This window comes from Apodemus sylvaticus, chromosome 8 (assembly GCF_947179515.1).
Source record: "Apodemus sylvaticus chromosome 8, mApoSyl1.1, whole genome shotgun sequence".
Lineage (NCBI taxonomy): Eukaryota > Metazoa > Chordata > Mammalia > Rodentia > Muridae > Apodemus > Apodemus sylvaticus.
In genome coordinates this window covers 6,289,292-6,310,318 of record NC_067479.1, presented here as the reverse complement: position 1 = coordinate 6,310,318, position 21,027 = coordinate 6,289,292, and the positions used below count along the sequence as shown (strand labels likewise).

General features: G+C 47.0%; 1 protein-coding gene across 1 annotated transcript in view; it reads right to left on the bottom strand.

Moving 5' to 3' along the window:
- Abcc4 (ATP binding cassette subfamily C member 4) overlaps nt 1–21,027 on the bottom strand; it is a 216,248-nt gene that overhangs the window by 116,469 nt on the left and 78,752 nt on the right. The window contains exons 9-15 of the mRNA XM_052190656.1: nt 17,790–17,891; nt 12,965–13,054; nt 11,750–11,941; nt 8,257–8,351; nt 7,960–8,046; nt 4,852–4,948; nt 1,230–1,439 (exon numbers count right to left, since the gene is read on the bottom strand). Coding sequence (XP_052046616.1) covers nt 1,230–1,439; nt 4,852–4,948; nt 7,960–8,046; nt 8,257–8,351; nt 11,750–11,941; nt 12,965–13,054; nt 17,790–17,891 — 873 coding nt within the window. The remainder of the gene's footprint in view (nt 1–1,229; nt 1,440–4,851; nt 4,949–7,959; nt 8,047–8,256; nt 8,352–11,749; nt 11,942–12,964; nt 13,055–17,789; nt 17,892–21,027) is intronic.

Below are 21,027 nucleotides of genomic sequence, written 5' to 3'. Positions count from 1 at the left end.
CTTCCTTCCTCCACTATTCCTCCCTCTATTCCTTCCTTCCTTCTTTCCCCAGACATGGCTTCTGTGTGTAACCTTGGCTATCCTAGAACTGCCCAGGCTGGCCTCAAATTCAGTGAGCCTCTTGCCCCTGCCTCTGGTGCACCACCAGCTGGCCAGGGTGACTTTCTTTTTAAAGAAGCACTAGGGGCTGGAGAGGTGGCTCAGCAGTTAAGAGCACTGACTACTCTTCCAAAGGTCCTGAGTTCAAATCCCAGCAACCACATGGTGGCTCACAACCATCCATAATGAGATCTGACATCCTCTTCCGGGGTGTCTGAAGACAGCTATAGTGTACTCACATATAAATCTTAAAAAAAAAAAAAAGAAAGAAAGAAACACTAGTGTGTACTTGCTTGAAAGGCTTCGGTGTGGTATAGACATATGCACTGAATATATACATGGATCTATGCTGACAACGGGACTCTCAGTTAAGAATAAGATGTGGCCCTCAGGCTCATAAGGGAGGAAGGGAGCTAACGTTAAAAGTCTGTCAAGGGCTACATTAGCAGCTCTGTGTCCTCTCTGACTAAAAAAAAAAAAAAAAGAAAAAAAAGAAAAAATAGGCCAAGTAACTGCTGTCAGCCACCTACATTGTTAATGTCCTACAAATAACAGAAGTAGTGGAAGTCACGTGAACACAGCAAGACCCTAAGTCAGTGGTACTCACCTCCGTGGGTGACCCTTTTAGGGGTCGCCTAAGACCGTCAGAAAACACAGGTACATGCATTATGATTTGTAACAGTAGCAAAATTACAGTTGTGAAGTAGTAATGAAAATGGTTGGGGGTCACCATGACATGAGGAACTGTGTGAAAGAGTCGCACAGCGTTGGGACAGTTGAGAAGCGCTGCTCGAAGGTGTTCTTCATGTTCAGTCTCTGCATGCAACAGCTATGACTTGCCTGTGGTAAATCCTAAACTTCAGACATCCACCAGCCACACAGACCTTTGGAACTTCTAGTAGCATACCCCGTGGATGCCTGTGAGGTCCTCAGGCCACACCCAAGGCAAGGCCACAGTCAGGGATGCTCCCCTTTACTCTATTTTAATCCTACCAATGACATTTGATGGCACTTCAGAATCGCAGGCCCAACTCCAGGACAAATGCAATTGCCACCAGCGGAGCGACTGGAAGGATTACAAGGTCTGTAACACAAAAGAGAACCAGGGAACTAACACAGGGTGAACTCACGTCTTGGCCCTCTGGGGCCCCGTCTTTCAACGAGGGTCTGGATGACTGTTGAGACCAAATCGAGGCCTCGGAGAAGGTCCGGTTCCTAAGTGTCGGGGTTCCTGGGGCTGGGGATGGCTCCGCCTCCTCATTTTCTTTCTTTAACAGGGAGCCAAAATCTACACCAGATTTCAGAAACTCCGTGTAGGTTCCCTTCTGCACCATTTCACCCTAAAACAAAAGGAATTTCAGAGGCAGGTATCTGTACTTGATAATTCCAATCAACTGGCCAAAGCCAACTGCCAAAGTCAACTGGCCAAAGTCAACTGCCAAAGTCAACTGCCAAAGTCAACTGCCAAAGTCAACTGGCCTTAAGTTATGATTGCTTTTGGGTCTGTGGTCCCGGTTGACAAGTGTGTAGTAGCTCAACCTGGCTACCCAAGTGAGAACTCTGCTTTCTGGCAAATTCTCGGTGCTCAGCAATATAAAACCAGCTTGTCATTGTGCTTTACGGCCCAATACAATGGGCACAGAAGGAAGCAGAAAGCACAGATGACGGGAGAATCCAGTCAGGGCAGTGCAGTGAGAATCTCTGCCTAGGTTGAATGAACTTGCCCAGCCTTAGCTGGCGGCCCGCTCTGAGACAAGACACATGCAAACTTCCTGGTCTTGGACTAAATAAAACTTGCCCACAAATTTAAGATCCTCACCAAAGACACAACATTTCCACTGGACATCTAATCAGGTGGCTTCTTCCAGACCAAGGGAGATAATGTGCAAATGTCTTTACAATGTTTTATTCCAAGAGACTCAAGTGACTTATCTAATGTTACAAATGAATACTGGGCAAAATCCTGGGGCACTGAATCAAAGGAGAGTAGCTCTGAAGTAAGAACTGGTCAGGCTATAGAAAATGGCCCTGGGCCCCACCTACTCTTCCACCCACCCCACCCCAATCATGGCACTCCACTGAGGAAAATCCCAGGGCTGTTGGGCTTTTAATAGTCTGAGAGCTAAAAAATTAGGACGTTATTCCTGATGCACCATGCCCTGTGGCACTTAGAAGATAAGATTCTACTTACACACTTGTTAACACAATTACGCCCTTCCTCTTAGGATCAGTAAGACACACAAGGAAACTATTGATAGACAGGGCATTTCCAGAGAGGGGGCTAAAGGGGCAGCCATCCCCGTGCTGTTAGACAAGGGACACACTAATAACAAGATCAGGGCTTCCTTCTCCAGGGTCCTGCTAGTGGGTGAGTAAGTTGTTGAGAACTGAAAACAAAACTCAGAATATGCAGGAGGCAGGATCTCAGAAAACGGCCGGCACATGCAGACAGGCGGCAAAGCTATCCTATACCTACTGGCTCTGCAGGCAGAATATCCAGCTCTGTGCACATGAAATTAATTGTTTTTTAGCTTGAGGAATCTGAGCTCCTCTTCCCAGGTGAACAGGAAATGGTTGACACACTAAGTTGTTGCTAAGGGGGTACTCATCCTGCCTTCTATAATCTTCTTTGTGGTGAGATTCTATTTGGTGGGACTTCGATTGACAGCTTCCATGCCTCTCTTTGGTAGCCGCCTGAAGTATCAAGGAAGCACTAAAGGACCTCTGCAGACTCTCTACCATCACCACACAGCCTATGTGCCATAATACTGTGTAATCTATCTCTCTGAGAATTAATGGCACACAAACATGGTGAACTCCAGGTAACATGCATTTGTCATCTGTATCATTGCAGAGGAGAATATGGAAGGATCCTACCGTTTAGATGTAGCTTAGTTAGTTGTGTTCTTTGTTGTAAAAGGCTTGGTCCTAAGGGTGGCACTCCTGGGAAGTTCTGGAGCCTCTGGGAAGTGGGGTCTCAGTGTGTCTGGTGTTAGGTCTCTCCTGTAAGTTCTTCCTTGTACCCTTCCACAGCTGCAGCCGGAAGGGCTTTTCAGCACAAATCCACACAGACACTGAGTTCTGACCCTTTCTGCTTATAAAGTAACTTGTCCTCTCCATCAAATCCCTCCCCCAGGGCTCAGGCAAGTCATGGATGAGGCCACATTCCCTCCCTGCTACATATAAAACAACAGGGGCCATGGCCAGTCAAGGCCACGGTCCTGAGCTCTAACCCCAGCTCGCTCTAGGCCCGTATCACTCAGCACAAACATGGAGCCGCCATGCTGTTCATCCAAACATGCCAGGTAATCTCTTTCTCTAGCACCTGCCTCAGAAGCCCCTCCTCCATCATTTTAGGTTCCTGTCACTGTCCCGTGAGCCTCATCACCCCTACTCTAAGTATAACGGAGGCCCTACGGTGGCAAGGAGTCACCTGGCACACTACTGGGTCCTGAATCAGCACTGCAAAGCACCTGTGTGGGGTTCCATTGTGTGGCCACCGTGGCCAGGCAGCTTGGGGGTGGGGGAGTGCTCACACCTTCACCGGTTTTGTTGTGAAAGATACATTTTAGGCAAACAGTAGATGACAATCCAGGACACATGGAAGATGTAACTTCCAAATTATCTACTGTCCCTTAGGACTTGAAAAGACAAAACGAAAACCTCTAAGAAAACAGTACCTTCATCATCATTAATCTCCCTAGAGCACCTTGCAAATCTGAGGGAACAATTTTATTATCTGTGTGTGTGTGAGGACTAATACAACTGACGTTCCTGCTTCCTGCTAGGATCTGCCTGCTGCCTGCCTGCTGCCTGCCTGCCTGCCTGCTGCCTGCCTGCTGCCTGCCTGCCTGCCTGCTGCCTGCCTGCTGCCTGCCTGCCTGCCGCCTGCCTGTCTGTTGCCTGCCTGCTGCCTGCCTGCTGCCTGCCTGCCGCCTGCCTGCCGCCTGCCTGCCTGCTGCCTGCCTGTCTGTTGCCTGCCTGCTGCCTGCCTGCCTGCTGCCTGCCTGCTGCCTGCCTGCCTGCCTGCTGCTTGCCTGTCTATTGCCTGTCTGCTGCCTGCCTGCCTGCCGCCTGCCTGCCTGCCTGCCTGCCTGCTGCCTGCCTGCCTGCCTGCCTGCTGCCTGCCTGCCTGCCTGCCTGCTGCCTGTCTGCTGCCTGCCTGCCTGCCTGCCTGCCTGCTTGGGGAAGTACAGGAAAGAGGGTTCATGTATCCCAATCTGGCCTTGAACTGTCTACCTAAGAAAACCTTGAACTTCTAACCCTCCTGTTTCTACCTCAGGGAATATGGGGGTGCACCAGAACACCTAGTGTATGGCATGCTGGAGATACGACCCAGGCTTTTGTGCATGCCAGGCAGACTCTCTGCCAACGGGGCCACACCCCCAGACCTCATACTGGTATCTCTAGAAGTCCTTCGGATATACTCAAAAGATGAATGGCAACTCTAGAAAACAGACATGAAATTGAGGAAGGGAGGGGAGTTTCCCAAGTTCCCGAGGGATCCCTGGAGCACAGCATGATGGGAAACCCCAGTTTCAACGCACCTGAGGTTCTAGCTGGTTCAGTGGACATCCAAGTTACTCACACCCACTCTTGACGAGCCTTCAAGAAACCTGTAACCTCACCCTTGGGTCTGATCTACTTTCTTCTCAAAGGTGTTGTTTCTTTCTCTGAATGCCACTGCTTAGGAATCTGTATTAAAATCTCCCAAAACACTCCAAGTCTACTTTTAAAAAAGGAATTACTCACATCTTTGAGGATGAGGATATGGCTTGCAGCTTTGAGGTACTGTAACTGGTGAGTCACTAAGATGGTGATCTTCTCGTGCAAAGTCTGGCAGATACACCTGCAAGCGGAAGCCACCAGAGGAGAGAGCTCATTAGCGGGGTCATCCCGACCACAAACAAAGGCTCAGCGGTAATGAGAAAACAACAACACAGCAACAGTGTGCACTTTAAAAGTTGTTTAAAGGCAAATTAGATACAAACTGGAGAGACAGGGTAGCAGTTAACAGTATATACTGCTCTCCCAGAGGAACCAAGTTCTGATCTCACCACCCACACTGGGTAGCTCACAACAGCTATAATAACTTCAACATCAGGTCATCCAAGGTCCTCTTTGGGACTCGGAAGGGACTTACATTTATGGCATATACCCACACGGAGACACACATATAGGACTGAAAAGTAATAAAACTTGAATCTTAAAAATTACAAACAAAAATAAATTAATAACCTGTTCTAAGTGTTCAATCCCACTAGCAAGCACCTTAACCTTGCCCTAACAGACTCTGAAAAGTAGCCAAATGAAATCTCTGTGTCACATGATAAAAGTAGTTTAAACAAAAAGTACTCCAAAACACGACTTGAATGAACTTCTAGGTATCTAACTATGATACAAGAATTGAAGAAGCAGGCTTACATCACATGAAAAGGGAGCTATCTTGCTTAGATTGCTGCATAGGTGATTGCTTACAATGTGTACACTAATTAATAAACATTCTTAGGGGCTAGGCATAGATCTCAGCTGGGAGAGCACATGCCTAGCATGGACAACACCCTGGGTTCAAACTCCAGCACCACATAAACTGTGGCGGTGCATCCCTGCAATCCCAGTACTGAGGTGGTAAAGAGAGAGACGTTAGGCATTCAAGGGCATCCTCCACTAGATAGCAAGTTGGAATCCTGCTGTGGCGTCATGGTGTAAGTACAAGAAGCAGCAAGGGTGAATTGCTATTTTGGAAAGTGTGGGAGGAGAAGGCCCCTCTGCAAGGACAGAACCATGGTGATGCAGAGGGTTCATCTCTAATTCTGAGACTTCCTCCAATGCAGAATCCACAGCTAGATCAGATTGGCATCAGTCCAGAGTCCCCAGCCTTCCAGTAACTCTGTTTGCAACATAGAGTTGTAAAACTCACAAACCGTAATGACCTTGGATGTATATTCGTGATTGGAGTGAAACATTAATGACAAACAGAAGAGTGACTCATTTGCGTTTAACACAAAACACTTCAAATTTCTGAGCCCCGGCACGGCCGCCATCTTTCATAGCACATTGTTCGATCCAATTTTCTAACTCGTTGAGAACATTCTCCAGCTGCTGCTGAGTGATTTGCTAAATTGCATCCCTGCTCCCTGCTCCAAGTTTCCCCCCAAAGAACGTGGTTCTGATTAGCAAGCACCAGTTTTAACAACCTTGCTTCTGTGAGTGTCTATCCAGGGCCATAAGAACATTAAAGGTTGGAGGAGAGCTTGGGAGCACCCTGGTTCAGAGGGGAACGTGGGAGCACCCTTGTGATCTGCACACTGACACACAGCTATTCAAATGCATTCCTCTCTCCTCCCTAGAGGCTCCAGTACAGCATCCCAGTGAGAATTTGTCTCCAAGTGATGGGGAACATAAATAGATCCCCTCAGGGCTCACCCATGTGACAAAGGGTTGATTCTGCACAGAATCCATCAAGTCAGAAAAAGAGCTCAGTCAAAGCCAAACCGCCAGCTGCTCTTGCTTTCTGCATGCTGAAAGACTAAACACTACCAGGCATGCATTTTTATTTTTCTCATGGTAAAATGTACATGCCATCAAAGTCACTGCTTTAACCATTTTAAGTACCTCATTCAATCAGCAGGCATGTGTGGGCCCTGTGTTGGTGCAGAAGCAGTTGCTCTCCTCGGAACACCAAGGCTCAGAGAGCCGTGCTCAGTGGATGGCCTTGTGTGCCAGTCCTAGAGTCCAGAGGCTGGGCACCTGTTATCTAGACTCTGCTTGAAATCTGTTCTAAACCGAACACCATCCACATACTATAGTATAGTTCGTATACTAAAGCTCAACACCCAATGATTTACAGAGTCTTTAGAGAGAAAGGTAAGAGTGGCTATGAGGGCCAACCGACCTGACTGGTGTCCTTTGAAGAGGAGAGATACACAAGAAAGAAATGTGAAAACTTGCTGGGCCGGAAGTGTCCGCTCACCTCAGACTTCCACGTTCCATGGCTCAGAAAGTTGGAAGTTCTGCGGTATGAGGCACTCGGTCTGCTGCCGTTCAGTCTGGCACACAGAGCCAAAGAATCCAGGGCCTGCGTGTTGGCATTTCTGGGGCTCTCAGTCACTGTATGACTTCCCTCGAGGGAAATGTGTTTGCTGCTCTTTCCTAGTGCCCTGCTTGGCTATGCCTTCAGACCTCTGTCTACTGCTCTTTCTACAAGGAGTGTAATGAATCCCCCGTCACTGTCCCCAAATCGCCCAGCCTACTGATTACTGTAAATTAATAAGGCCTGTCTGTGGGGCCCTATGCTCCTCTGCCACTGAAATCCCCTCCTCACACGTCAAGAAAAAGGAGGGGTTGGAGAGACGGCCAGTTAAGAGTTGCAGAGGGCAAGAGTTCAGATCCCAGCACCCGTGTCGAGTGGCTCATAATCCTCTCTAACTCCAGCTCCAAAAATTCAGCGCCCTCTCTGACGCCTCCTGCAGCTGCACACTGTGGCATTCACTTACCAGACACACACTGAAATCAGATAAATCTTATTTTTAAATTACGGAGGAAATGTGCTGACTCCCCACTACCAACCTGCTAAGCCCTTCCTTCCTTCTAAACCTGCACATCTTTCTTCTTGCCGGGGCACAGGCTGTCCAGTCTCCTAGCAGAAAGCCTTACCGGACAAGCCTGCTGTTTTGAAACTCTAACACACGGGCTCTGTGCTCGTCCCCGCACCGGCAGCACCTGCTCTATTTTTCTACCTTGACCTTGCATTTGTAAAACAGGTCATCTGGAGGGGAACAGAGCAGGGAAGTTGTAGAAACTGAAAATCCCTCACGGGGCCGCGGAACACAGAGCTGACATGAGACAGAATGAACTCACAGCTGGAACAGGTGCTTGCCCACTTCCGCATCGACAGCACTGAGCGGGTCATCGAGGAGGTAGATGTCAGCGTCCTGGTACACTGCCCTGGAAAGAGAGGTCAGGCGGGAGAGCTCGGTGTTAGTCACTGCCAGGGGACTAAGGCTCGTTGCAACTGGGTGCTCATTCCAAGGATTTGAGGAATTACTAAAATCCGATGCAGCACACGGTACTGAGGTGCTGAGTAGACACCACACGGCCCCTCCTGAAGCTTCATCGAGGCACACACAGAACTCTGTAGAAAGGAAATCGAGTTACCGTGCCAAGTTCACCCGCGCCTTCTGGCCGCCGCTCAGCGTGGCTCCCCGGTCTCCTATGACGGTCAGATCTCCGTCCTCCAGAAGCTGCAAATCCTGCATGAAGAGGACAGCAACCATGAGACCACGGAGTTGGAGCAGTGCTAGCTAAGAGATGAGGGTGAGGAGAGACAGACCCCAGTTTCACGCCTCTGAAATTCACGGGATGACATGATCTGACTCATGCTGTACAAGGAATCCCTCTCAGGGCCGAGCAGGGCACACCTAAGGATCTGTCACCACAGCCTGAGCACTGTGAGCAAGCGGTTAGGTCCCCGGGCCACAGGAGCATGGACAGAAAGGAGCACACTAGACAAGTTCCAAAGCCACAGCAGTCAGGACTTGCTTACGGAAGACCATGACGCTTTGGGCACAGAAGGAGCAGGTCCTAAATGACTGAGGGGGAAGGTGGTAGATACAGACTTGGAGGATAAGTCAGCCACCAGTGATGGCCAAACGGAGATGCCCGCTGCCCCAGAGCTGGCAAGTCTGAATGCCTTCCCTGAAGAGCAGACACAAGAGCTACGGGAACATAATGAAGCTCCCGAAACTACAGATTTACCTCACCAGGGAATGCTGTGCCTTCACGACTGTCTCACTAATCTCTGACTCAGCCTACCTCTTGAACCCTGCATTCACACGCAAGGTAGAGCGGTAGACAACGTTTACGTGAGGCGCGGACCAGGTGAGATAAGGACACCGGGACACGCAAGCCAAGAAACAAAGGAAAGAAAACTCAACTTTCATTAGGGAATCTAGAAAGGTATCCAAATCAACATTCTTTATATGAATATTAAACTGACAAATTACAGAATCTTGGAGGGAAATCAAAAAAAATCACCCCAAATAACAGGGTAACAATCAGGTCTAAAACCACTCCACATATAAGAAATATCTACTATATCTGCAACAACCAATGTCACAGGAACTGTGCCGTAGCCAGGCCCACATGCAGGCTTAGCCCGCATAAAAGCACACAGCAGCCCTGTGCCAAGGAATGGGAAGGAGAACGGCACAGCACAGCCATTGGTGCTAACAGAGAACAGGAAAGCCACCAACCGTCCTCGATGGCGGAGGCAGCCGAGCCCCAGGGGAGTTCATCCTCTCCTGACAGGCAAAAGCACCAAGAGGGTGAGGCCTGGGCTACTGGGTCTGCGGTACTGGTCTAGTTCTCCCAGGTGGCGTTAGGAGAAGCAGCCCTGGGCCCCAGCCCTGTTCTTCTGCACAGATGTCCAAAGTACAGTAAGGGGAAAAGGCAAGGCAGGCTACCCTGGGAACACGGAGGCAGAGGCTGGGCTGGTGAGTGTTGAGGGTTGGACGCTTTCTGCCTCTCACATTCACCCGCATCCGGCAATGCTCCAGACGTGCGCTCCTGTAAAGCAATCTCAACCAAGGAGTAGCTGAACGCAGGGAAGAAGGCGATGGCGTCAGGAGTCACCCGATAGGTTTCAGCTTGATCTAGGAGTGCTTATGCTCTGTCTTCCAGACCCTGGCTGGATTAATAGTAAAAGATTCCAGATGTGTGTGTGTGTGTGTGTGTGTGTGAGAGAGAGAGAGAGAGAGAGAGAGAGAGAGAGAGAGAGAGAGAGAGAGAGAACGCATAAAAAAGTGAGTGGGAGAACTAGAGAGAGAATCAAGATAAAGGTTGTGACAGGTACGCAGACCGTGAATGAGAGAGAGCAGCAGACTGAGTACAGAAGATCGATTATTCTGTGGTTGGGTCCCTTTCTTATTCAATGTGTATATTCACTACTTAATACAAACCCAGTTTTTGTTATTACTATTATTATTATTAATTATCATTATTATTACAAATGACCTGATGTCATTTATAAAGACACAAAATCCCTCACTATTTTCTCCTACGCCATCCTAAAAAGCCACTGACCAATACAATCTATGACAGTCCAGCTACTGTTCAAGTGACATGACACTGTCCTTAGAGGGCCGACTAGAAAGCCTTCAGCAGAATTACACCTCTGAGAGCTCTGTCTGGCCAGGATGACTACTTTTTACAGCCAACGTGAGGCAGGGTGTCTGCAGGCTCCCGTCTCCTGTCTTCCCGCTCGCTCGGATTCCCCTAATAGGTATGCACAGCTTTAGTCAATCATCTCTCAGATTTACTAAAATCGTCGTGTGTGATATAAATATTTCATCTCATTTTCTGGGCAGCTCAAAGTCATTTCTGAAAATCTTCCTTCTCATGATGAAGTGCTATAGAATTAAAAAAAAAAAAAAGAAACCTCTGAAACAATTTTTCTAAGAAAGAAAGAAAGAAAGAAAGAAGGAAGGAAGGAAGGAAGGAAGGAAGGAAGGAAGGAAGGAAGGAAGGAAGGAAGGAAGGAAGGAAGGAAGGAAGGAAGGAAGGAAGGAAAGAAAGAAAGAAAGAAAGAAAGAAAGAAAGAAAGAAAGAAAGAAAGAAAGAAAGAAAGAAAGAAAGAAGGAAGGGAAAGGAAGGGAAAGGAAGGGAAAGGAAAGGAAACGAAAGAAAACAAAAGAAAACAAAAGAAAAGAGAATTTGTAAATTAAAATAAAAAGCTATACATGAATACCCTTTTCTAAAGAAAAGAAAAGAAAAGAAAAGAAAAGAAAAGAAAAGAAAAGAAAAGAAAAGAAAAGAAAAGAGAAAAAAATCTAGGCCCAGGCTGCAGCCTCTCTTTCAGGTTGTGCAAACTGACAATTGGAACTCAGCACCACAGGCTGGCCAGAATATGGACGCCTCAAGCAATTTTGTCATTTCTTTACAGGTGATACAGTTGCGGTAACCATAGCTCCACAACCCCTCCACCCTAAGGCAGCTCTTCTAAACACAAATTCACAAAGTTCACAGATGAAATACAAAGAGTCCAGAATCACTCCGATGATAATGTAGAATGGGGGCAGGTGGGGCTTCAAAACTTCAGCTAGAAAAGACAAGGACTCGTCACCAGCTGACTGTTGATGAAGCTGTGTGACGGACATGAGGGCGCCATACGTTAATGTCTGCAACTGTTCGATGTGTTATAAACGAAAAGAGAAGGCTCCCCGGTTAGGAGCACTGCTGCTGGGAGCCAAGTTTGAATCCCAGCATCCTCATAGTGGCTCACGGCCATCTATAACTTCAGTTGGAAGGGATCCAACAACCCCCCACCTCTGTAAGCACCGGATGGATGTATAGAGGCATGCATGCAGGCAGAACACCAAACACATGATGAAAATAAATACATCTTTTTTTAAAGTTAAGCTTGCAGATACGGGTTGGGAGAGGCGCCCCTAGGGAGCAAGGCCATGGCTCTGACACTGCAGCAGCACACGCAGACGGTTAAAACTGAACAGAACTGAATGAAGCCAAACCCACGGGGTGATGGATGGGGACGGGGAAGCTTCCGAAAGCTTAGCTGAAGAATCCTAATAACTTAGAAAACGTCCCGAAGTCGGGCTTTTAAACAGAGTACAGGAAACCCATGAGTCATCACCTTCTTCAGAGCGCAGGCCTTGATCACTTTCTCGTATCGTTCCTTCTCATATTTCTTCCCAAATAAAATATTGCTCCTCACGGTTCCCGAGAACACCCAGGGCTGCTGAGAAACGTAGGCGATTCTTCCGTGCACGGTGACCAGCCCACTGGTGGGGGGCAGCTCACCCAGCACTGCGCTCAGCAGCGATGACTGAAACAGAGTTCACAACACACACAGGCTGTTAACGAGGGCGCAGAATAAACCAAGTTCTGGGCACTGCCCAGCCGTGGTGGTTTGACAAGCACCAGCTTCTCAAGTAAAAGGGCACTGGATGCTATAGTTAATTTAAGACAAGAAAACAAAATGGGGGTAGCACCGCTGGCCACAGTAAAATGATGTTTATTAAAAACAAAACAGAAGCAAAGCTTACAGAAATAGGTTGTGACAACCTACCCTCCCAAATGACTTTGCTCCTAATGCAATTAATGTTGGCTATATGCAATTAAGAATAGAATAATATAAAATACTACCTATAATGAAGTGTCTGCTAGGCACTGTGGTGCATGCCTATAATCTCAGTACTAGGGACACAGAGGCAAGACAATCAAAATCTTTCTAGGCTACGAGGTTGAGGCCAGAGTGGGCATTTTGAGATCCAGTCTAATCAATCAATCAATCAATCACCAATCATAAACAAAAAAGAACAATGGCAGCAATAGAGCCCCAGAATAATAGACACTTCACCCATCCAATACTGAGTGAAGCCGCGGCCGCATCCTAATAATAATCAAGATCTCTTCTGTTTTATGTGCTTTCCCCAGAAAGGCCATGCGCCAAGTATGCATCTGATGCACTCAGATTCTGGGGAACAAACTCTGATCAAACACAGACGGATCCTCTACCAGTTTAACGGGTGTGTACCCTCCATGATCAGAGGGCTTCAGACGCTGCCTAGAGACCATCTGTCTGCCTGGCCCAGGGCCCACGGCTACCTGGGCCTGGGCCTCTCTGTGCATCTTTTAGTTCAAACATAGCAGAAACCATGGTTGTGCTTGAGCTAAATATGTACCGACATGACTTGGGTACGTGCTAAGAACTGTTTAAAGCCGGAAAGCCGGGACCACAATGGCAAAAAGAAGCGCCCCGCTCCCATAGTCCTTCCATCCTGACTAGTGGTCACATAAGCAACTCCCAGTGAACCAACCTGAAGACAAGACAAAACAAGAAACTTACCTTGCCTGCTCCGACTGGGCCAACCACGGCTAACAACTCTCCAGGTCTGGCAGTAAAGGAAAGACCTTGTAGGGTAGGAGTGTCTAATGCCTGTGAGGTAAAGTTTAAAAGTGTCTCATTTTAAAGAAATAGCACAATCTTTAAACAGAAGAAATAAAACAACGGGTACCGGATACACAAACACAGCCCAGACACACTATATAGGCTGATACACAAACACAGCCCATACACACTCTATAGGCTGATACACAAACACAGCCCAGACACACTCTATAGGCTGATACACAAACACAGCCCAGACACACTCTATAGGCTGATACACAAACACAGCCCAGACACACTATATAGGCTGATACACAAACACAGCCCAGACACACTATATAGGCTGATACACAAACACAGCCCATACACACTATATAGGCTGATACACAAACACAGCCCCCATGTTTCCTCCTCAAAGTAGATGTTGTGTCTTGACAGCCTTTTCACACTTTTTATTTAAATAAACTCAACCTTTCCATATGAATACAGAATTTAATCAGTAGAAAGGACTAGCTGTGCTAAGAGACTCTGGGCTCATACTGATGCACTAAAACAAATACTTTAAATAGAACAATACACATAGGAGGATTTTAATCATTGCTAAATTTTCACTAGGACTGTAGTGAAGTTTTAATCTTCTATGTCATTAACTCCCACGAGGTGGCAGCAGAAGAATGTGGCATGCCCAGCCGTGATGAGCAGTTTGGTACCATCCCTAACTGCCGCTTGCCAACGAGTCCTGGCAATGCACTCAGGACACAGGACTGCATTTGATGTCATGAAATCAATCACAGAGAAGAAGTGCCCATATACAGTCAATACTTGAGTTTAACGGCAAAAATTAAGTCATTAAAGCCAGTAGAGGTTAGTAGGTCAAAGTGATGTGGTGTGCCTTTCTTACACCATGCTGAACAGGGACGACACAGTCCTGCTACTGTAACCGTTGTGGAGGTATAAACTGCGACACAGCGGGTGGGGGAGGAGGACACATTATACTATCAGAAACCACATCCATGAGCAACCTACACATTTCTGCAAAGTGTAAGACTCTATGTATGTTTTATTTAAGTACTCCAAATTCAAACACTTAACACTGGGTTCTTTGAATGTGTAATGTACTGACAGCCCAAGTGTGAGACTCCGTCTGTGAATTCACTGATAAATCACATTAAGGCCATGTGTGTAAGGCAGATAGGAGGCCGCATGATTTTCATGTTTATACTCGGATCTCATCGTCTGGGTTTCTGACTATGTACATGGAAATATCAAAAATCTGCAACAGGTGACTCGAACATTTCAGATAAGGTAAATTTCAAGAAACTAATCACTGGTCAATTTTAAGGTGTCTTATAGTTTCTCAGTTAAATTTCAAGAAGCCAAATCAAACTCACATCTCTATAGAACTTCCATATGCTGCAAAATCGATAGAGAGGTGTGTGCTACAGGGGTCTTAATGGAGTAGCACGGAGCAGAACCAGAATGGGGGTGCCTTTCCAATCAGCACCCTGGCTTGGCCAGTCTTCAGTGGAACCGAGGGGTATGGAAGAGAGGAGGCTGGCTGACATCGGAAGCACAGACCTTCAGAGTGTCACGAAAGGGTAAGAGCTTTCGTCTAAATCTAACACCAACACATTGGACAGCATAACACACTCGACGAACAGTAACTGTGGAGCATGACACTGAGATGCTGCCGCCTGTGCATTGATCTAAGAAGGTTGATTCCTAAATCTGATACCACCCTCCCTGCCCGTGAGGTACATCTGTGGGTACCACACAGCTAAAGCTGTAGTAGATTCATCGGAATTCATCACCCTAACCCTTTCTTAAGGCACTCTCTTAAAGGGCCCGTGCTCTCCACAGCACACTGAGGGAAATGGTTATCCATATCATAGCGAAGAAGAGGAGGAGGAGGAGGAGGAGGAGGAGGAGGAGGAGGAGGAGGAGGAGGAGGAGGAGGAGGAGGAAGGGGAGGAGGAGGAGGAGGAGGAGGAGGAGGAGGAGGAGGAGGAGGAGGAGGAGGAGGAGAAAGTCGAAGACTATATGGCCATCTGAACTCTAGAAAATGAGTTTCTGAAGAGACAGATCTGCTTTGCACAGAAGACAAAATTTATAAGTCACAGACTCCATGTTAGGACAAAGAACAAACCCCATCCCCACCCTGCCCAGGCTCAGGCCTGAGCACTGCTCCATTGTGTGCAGAAGCAGACAGACAGGACAGGACAGGACAGGACAGGACGGAAGGAAGGAAGGAAGGAAGGAAGGAAGGAAGGAAGGAAGGAAGGAAGGAAGGAAGGAAGGAAGGAAGGAAGGACAGGAAAGGCAGACAGACAGGACAGGCAGGCAGGCGGGCAGCTTAGGGGGCTTTGGCCCTCCACCCTCAGGGTGCCAACACTGATGAGCCCTCACTGCAAGCAGTGCCACGCCCTGGGGATGCAGTGGTGACCACAGCAGAGAGCAGTAGTGAGCTGATCCCCTGAAGATGTGCAGACCCCGGGGACCACAAACTGAAGCCGGAAGGGCCGAGATTGTAAATGGGAACCGGGTTAATGAGAAGAGCTTTTCCTAGCAGAAGTCGTCTGATCTTCCGGTGGGCTGTGATACAATCCAGTATGTCTCAACTGCCAGCCCAGTGTGTTCTTCCTTCTACTCCAGCTTCGCCCAGGAAACCCCCGAGGTCTGTGCCCCCACCCACCCACCCAATGGTCTATCCGGACCAAAGGGAATCCCTAGCAAGGCTCATAATCATCCCACAGACAAATCCAGGGAGAAGAAACAGAAGCATGAGGAAAAACTGGAAGAACAGAATAACTGCAATGTTGCAGAGACAGAGAGGCAAAACTTGGTTAACAGATCCCCGCGAGTGCTGTGTCCAGTCCAGCAGCGTTCACTGGGATACTTCACAGTGGCACGGGGCCGTGGTTCCCATCAGCACTTTAGATGCACTGGGCTGGGATGTGCTGGGCAGCTAAAGAGAAACTTCCAGGCCAGGCAAAGAACCTTGAAAGAACGCCCATGTGTAAAGAACGCAAAGATGTGTTTTTCCACGTCTGGAAACCCACGGTTGGTCTGTGGGCAGAGCTGCCAGTGAGGCAAAGTTCAGGGAGTGGGCTCAGGCCACACAGCGTTCAAACAGAGAGGGAAGTCTGTGGTTTGAATGTGTACCACGGGGCCAGAGGAGGGGAAACAGAGTCAGGGAGGACCTTTTCTTAGCTTCTAACTGGCTCACACCAGTATTCCAAACTCAAGGGAACCTCCCAGCTGACAGAGGCTGGGCTCCCCTTGAGTGCTGTCTCCTTCGCCCTGGGGTTGGCAGCACCTTCCTGTCAATCTCTGGGCAGCCCCGCCTACCACAGCCTCCTCCTGGCTTCTACCATCTACCATCAAAGCCATGCGTCCATCGGTGGCTCAGTTTCTCAGACGGAGAGGACATTCTGCACAGCAAAGCCAATGCTGAGAGGCAGGAGGCCCTAAGCAGTGGGCAGTGGACACACGAAGGCTACAGACCAAGCGCTTCCTCCAGGCCTTCCCTGTTAGTCTTCCTATCAGCTCCAGTGTCCCACGTGAACCGATGAGGGAAACCCTTCTGGCCGCTTGGCACCTGTGAAACTGAAACCTACGCCTAGAACCCATGGAGCTTACTGCCTTGGCTGCTACCTCCTCCCTGTAGGAAGCCACTCAGGGACTCTATCCAGAGGCACAGAATACTGGGTGCTCAGTGTGACCCCCAGGAAAAACACAAATCACAGACTCTGTTCAAGTGCTACGAGATGATGTTAAAACAAGATAGAAATCTAGGGCAGTTTAGAATGCACGCAGGTAAACTATAGAATGTGCACAGTTAACCTATAAAATATATGCAGGTAATCTACAGAATGTATACAGTTAACATATAGAATGTATATGGTTAACCTATAAAATGTATTCACTTAACCTATAGTATGTACACAAAGTATAGAATGTGCAGTTAGTCTATAGAATATAAACAGTTAACATATAGAACATAGTCAATCTATAGTATAAACAGTTAACCTATAGAATGTGAAGTTAGTCTGTAGAATATTCAGTTAACCTATAGAATGTGCAGTTAATCTATAGAATAAGCAGTTAACCTATAGAATATATGCAGTTAACCTATAGAATGTGCACAGTTAGCCTACAGAATGTGCAGTTAGCCCATAGACTATGCAGTTAACGGATCACATACTGACCCCATACATTCTGACATTACCAGTATCAACACAATTAGTTCAAACCACGGCAATGATCAAAGCCTTTGTGATTAACAACAAGCTTCAGGAGCTGGGAAACGGCTCAGCAGTCAGGAGCCCCGGCTGCTCTTCCAGAGACCTGGGGTTTGGCTTCCAGCACCCACAGGGTGACTTGTAGCCACCTGTAAGTCCAGCTCCAGAGGATCTGATGCTCTCTCCTGACCTCTGCAGGCAACTCCACGCAAACATGTACACAGACCCACACTCACGCGCAGACCTACACACGCATGCACGCACGCACGCAGCATGAGTGCACACATGCACATAAAGTAAAATAATATTTTTTTACCTTAAAAATGTCAACTCAGAACGTGCTGTTAATAGATTATATACTATACACACATGTTTTCATGCACACACGTTTCAGACGGGAGCAATGTCTTTGCAAGGTTTTGGACTTTAAGAACTTTTATAAAATGTTCAGTAGATGAACTGAGTTTTTACTGATTTTGTAAAACTCTCAGAATTCACTGATTGATCAATGTCACCATTGGTGTCTCTCACAGGAAGATTACCTTGTCCCAGAAAGCGGTAAAATCCTGCACGTGAACGATGGCTTTGCCATCAGATGGTTCCTGAACTTTTCGCTGCGGTAGTTCATCAAGCAACAAGAAGTTCTAGAGAAAAGAAAAGCACGGGTTGTTTTAACTACAGAAATAAAACATAAATGAAAACCAGTGTTTCCGTGGAACACTGGATTATTTACCCAACTCTATTTAAAGTGTCAACACATGGGACTGGGGCACTAGGGGGGCTGCCTCAGCAGTGAGGGGGTCTGCCACAAGGCTGCCCATCTGACTCAATCCTAGGATGCATGGGGTAAAGAGGGAGACTGACCACCACATACATGCCTGCACATGGTGTGTCCCCTCACTCACAGTAAATAAAGCTGTAACAAAAATGCCTTAAAAGTGACAAATCATCTCAGAACGTGCTAGGTATTAATAGATTACATACTATACTCACATGTTTTCATGCACACAAGTTTCAGACCTGAACAACATCTTTGCCATGTTCTCAACATGTATACCAGTTCCTCCATAAAATGAAAATATTGATAAGAAATTGAACACACATAGAACTGGACACTGGACATTGCTTTGATTTCGTTTTGTTTTGTTTTTAATAGAAAACACATGGAAGATGGTAGGAATGACTTGATAAACATTTACTGGGTGCTCATCATATGCCAGACATCATGCTAAAAGCCAGAAGAAAGGCAGGGGCTGCTCCCAGGATGAATGTAATCAGGCTACAAATGCAGGCAGAGCCTGGGACCCACAGCAGAGTGGGGAAAGGTCATCTCTGCCCATCTTCCTGCTATGCCCTGCCATGTCCTGACATGGCCTGGTCACCACCTGCTTCCCCCTTTATTGCACACCACGGCTTGCCATGGCTTGAGGAGTTGCCTCAAAGTCTCTGGTCTGAAATATGTTTGGAAAGCATCTTCCCTCCCCATCTGCTGTGTTCCACCCAGTTAGCAGCTAGTCGGTGCGGTCTAAGGGAGCCCTGCTAACTGCTGAAATCTAAAGACAGCAAGAAGAGGCCATCCCGGTCCTCAAATGCGAGGCATAACTCAGTCAGAACAAACTACAGTGGAAACCTATTCAAACTGGATCAAAGACCTCAAGGCCAGGCCTGTAACTCTGAAACTGCTAGAGAAAACAGAGAGTACTTCAAATTGCAAGCATGGACAAGGACTTTCTGAAAAGGACTCTGGGAAAAATTAATGATGAGAACTGACAATTAAAAAGCTTTGGCAAAGAAAACTGCAGTGGTAAAAACCGGAAGGAGGGGAGAAAAGGCTTGCCAGCCCTGCCCCTGACAGGGGATAAAGATCTACAATGCAGAAAGGGCTCAAATAAGTTAAATACCAAAGCCTCAAACCATCCTAACGAGTGAGCAACAAGCAGTTCTCAGAAGATGACATACACAGGGCTGGAAGAGCAGCTCAGTGGTCGGCCGGGTCTGCTTTCTATTGCTGGGGTAACCATCACGGCCAAAAGCAACTTGGAGAGGAGAGGGTTGATGTCACCTGAGAGTTGTCACTGGTGGAAGTCAGGTCATGAACTCAGGGCTGTCAGTAGCCATAATAGGACAAGCTAATAACTAGCAGGTGATCTTCCTGAGGTGGCCTATTTCGGATTATTATATAATCTGTGACAGGTGCACTCTCATAGGAAAGGCACAAGAGAATTCATTTAAGGAAAGATTCCTGCTATTAATATGCATTTTTGGTTATTTATTAAACATATATAACAATCACTAAGTAGTAGCACACCCCTTTGGAGCAGATCTATGAAGATGTACTGTCTACGTAGTGATGCTATATAGACAAATAGGTGACTTCTTAAGTCTTAATGATGATCCTATAAGAATTCCTAAAATTCTATCTGTGAGTATTAGGCTCTTTTATAGTGTGACTGCTATTAGATCCTTTTCTGATAGTCAAAACTGCAATGAGAACTCTGCCAGGAAAGCAGGTGGAGCCAGACATGATCCTACCTAGCAAAGTAAACTCAGAAAGACAAATACCATGTCTTGGTTCACCTATGGAGATTAGATTTCACATGCACACATACATGCACACTCACATGCATGTGCACCAAACACATACACACCACATGCATGCATACACACACTACACACACAAATACCACACAGACACACACACCACACACACAAACACACACACACATATACACAGCTGACACGTACACACTACACACACACGCACACATGCATAAACACCACAATACTCCTCTCACACACACACATACACCACACACACAAACACACATATACACAGCTGATACATATACACTATACACACACACCCCACACATACTCATTTCACACACACATACACAACAAATACACACATAGCACACACACACATACACACACACACAAATATAAAACATACAAATCTCATTCTAAGGGAACAAACCAAAAGAAAGACCAAAGATTAACAAAAGGGAAAAAACAAACCAAACAATATTACCAGATATACCTGAAAGATATACCTGAAAGTAGATAATACCTGAAAGTAACAGGGGACTGGGAGGTAGAGCAAGCAGGAAACAAAAGTAAGAAACTGAAGATGACCAAAGTGAAATATATATACATACACATACATATGAACGATCCTAATGACAGGAATTGTTTTGTAAAAATTAATAATGATGGAAAATGATGTAGTCTTTGGGATGAACCTATAACTGAGTATTAATTCACTTATATAGCCTAAGCAGTGTCCTGAGTTTGAGCCCTAACATGGAAAAACAAAATTTTAAGAGGTGGCTTTCTTAAAGAGGTGATTAAACTAAAATACAGGCTCTGCACTGTGAATGGGGCCAGAGCTCTTATGGGGGAAGGGTCACACAGCGTCCGGCTCTCGCCCACTTCAGCCGTATGAGGACACAATGCCCCTGCCCTCCAGAGCAAAAGGCAGAGGCACCATCCTGGAAGCAGAGAGCAGACAGCCAAACCTGCCTGAGCCTTGCCTGGCCTCGCCCCTTCCGCATCCAAACTGAGAAAAACAAATGTCCATTCTTCATCTACTGTGGAGTTTTGTTATGGGAGCACAAACAGATTAAGCCACCCCTTCAGAAACACACCTTGAGGTCCTTACCACCCCAAGACTGAAATGTGTCTTTATCTGAAAACAGGATCATTTCAGATACATCAGAGACAAGGCCACGTGTAGACCCTAAATCCAATACAGCTGGATTCTTTAGATGAGATTACAGG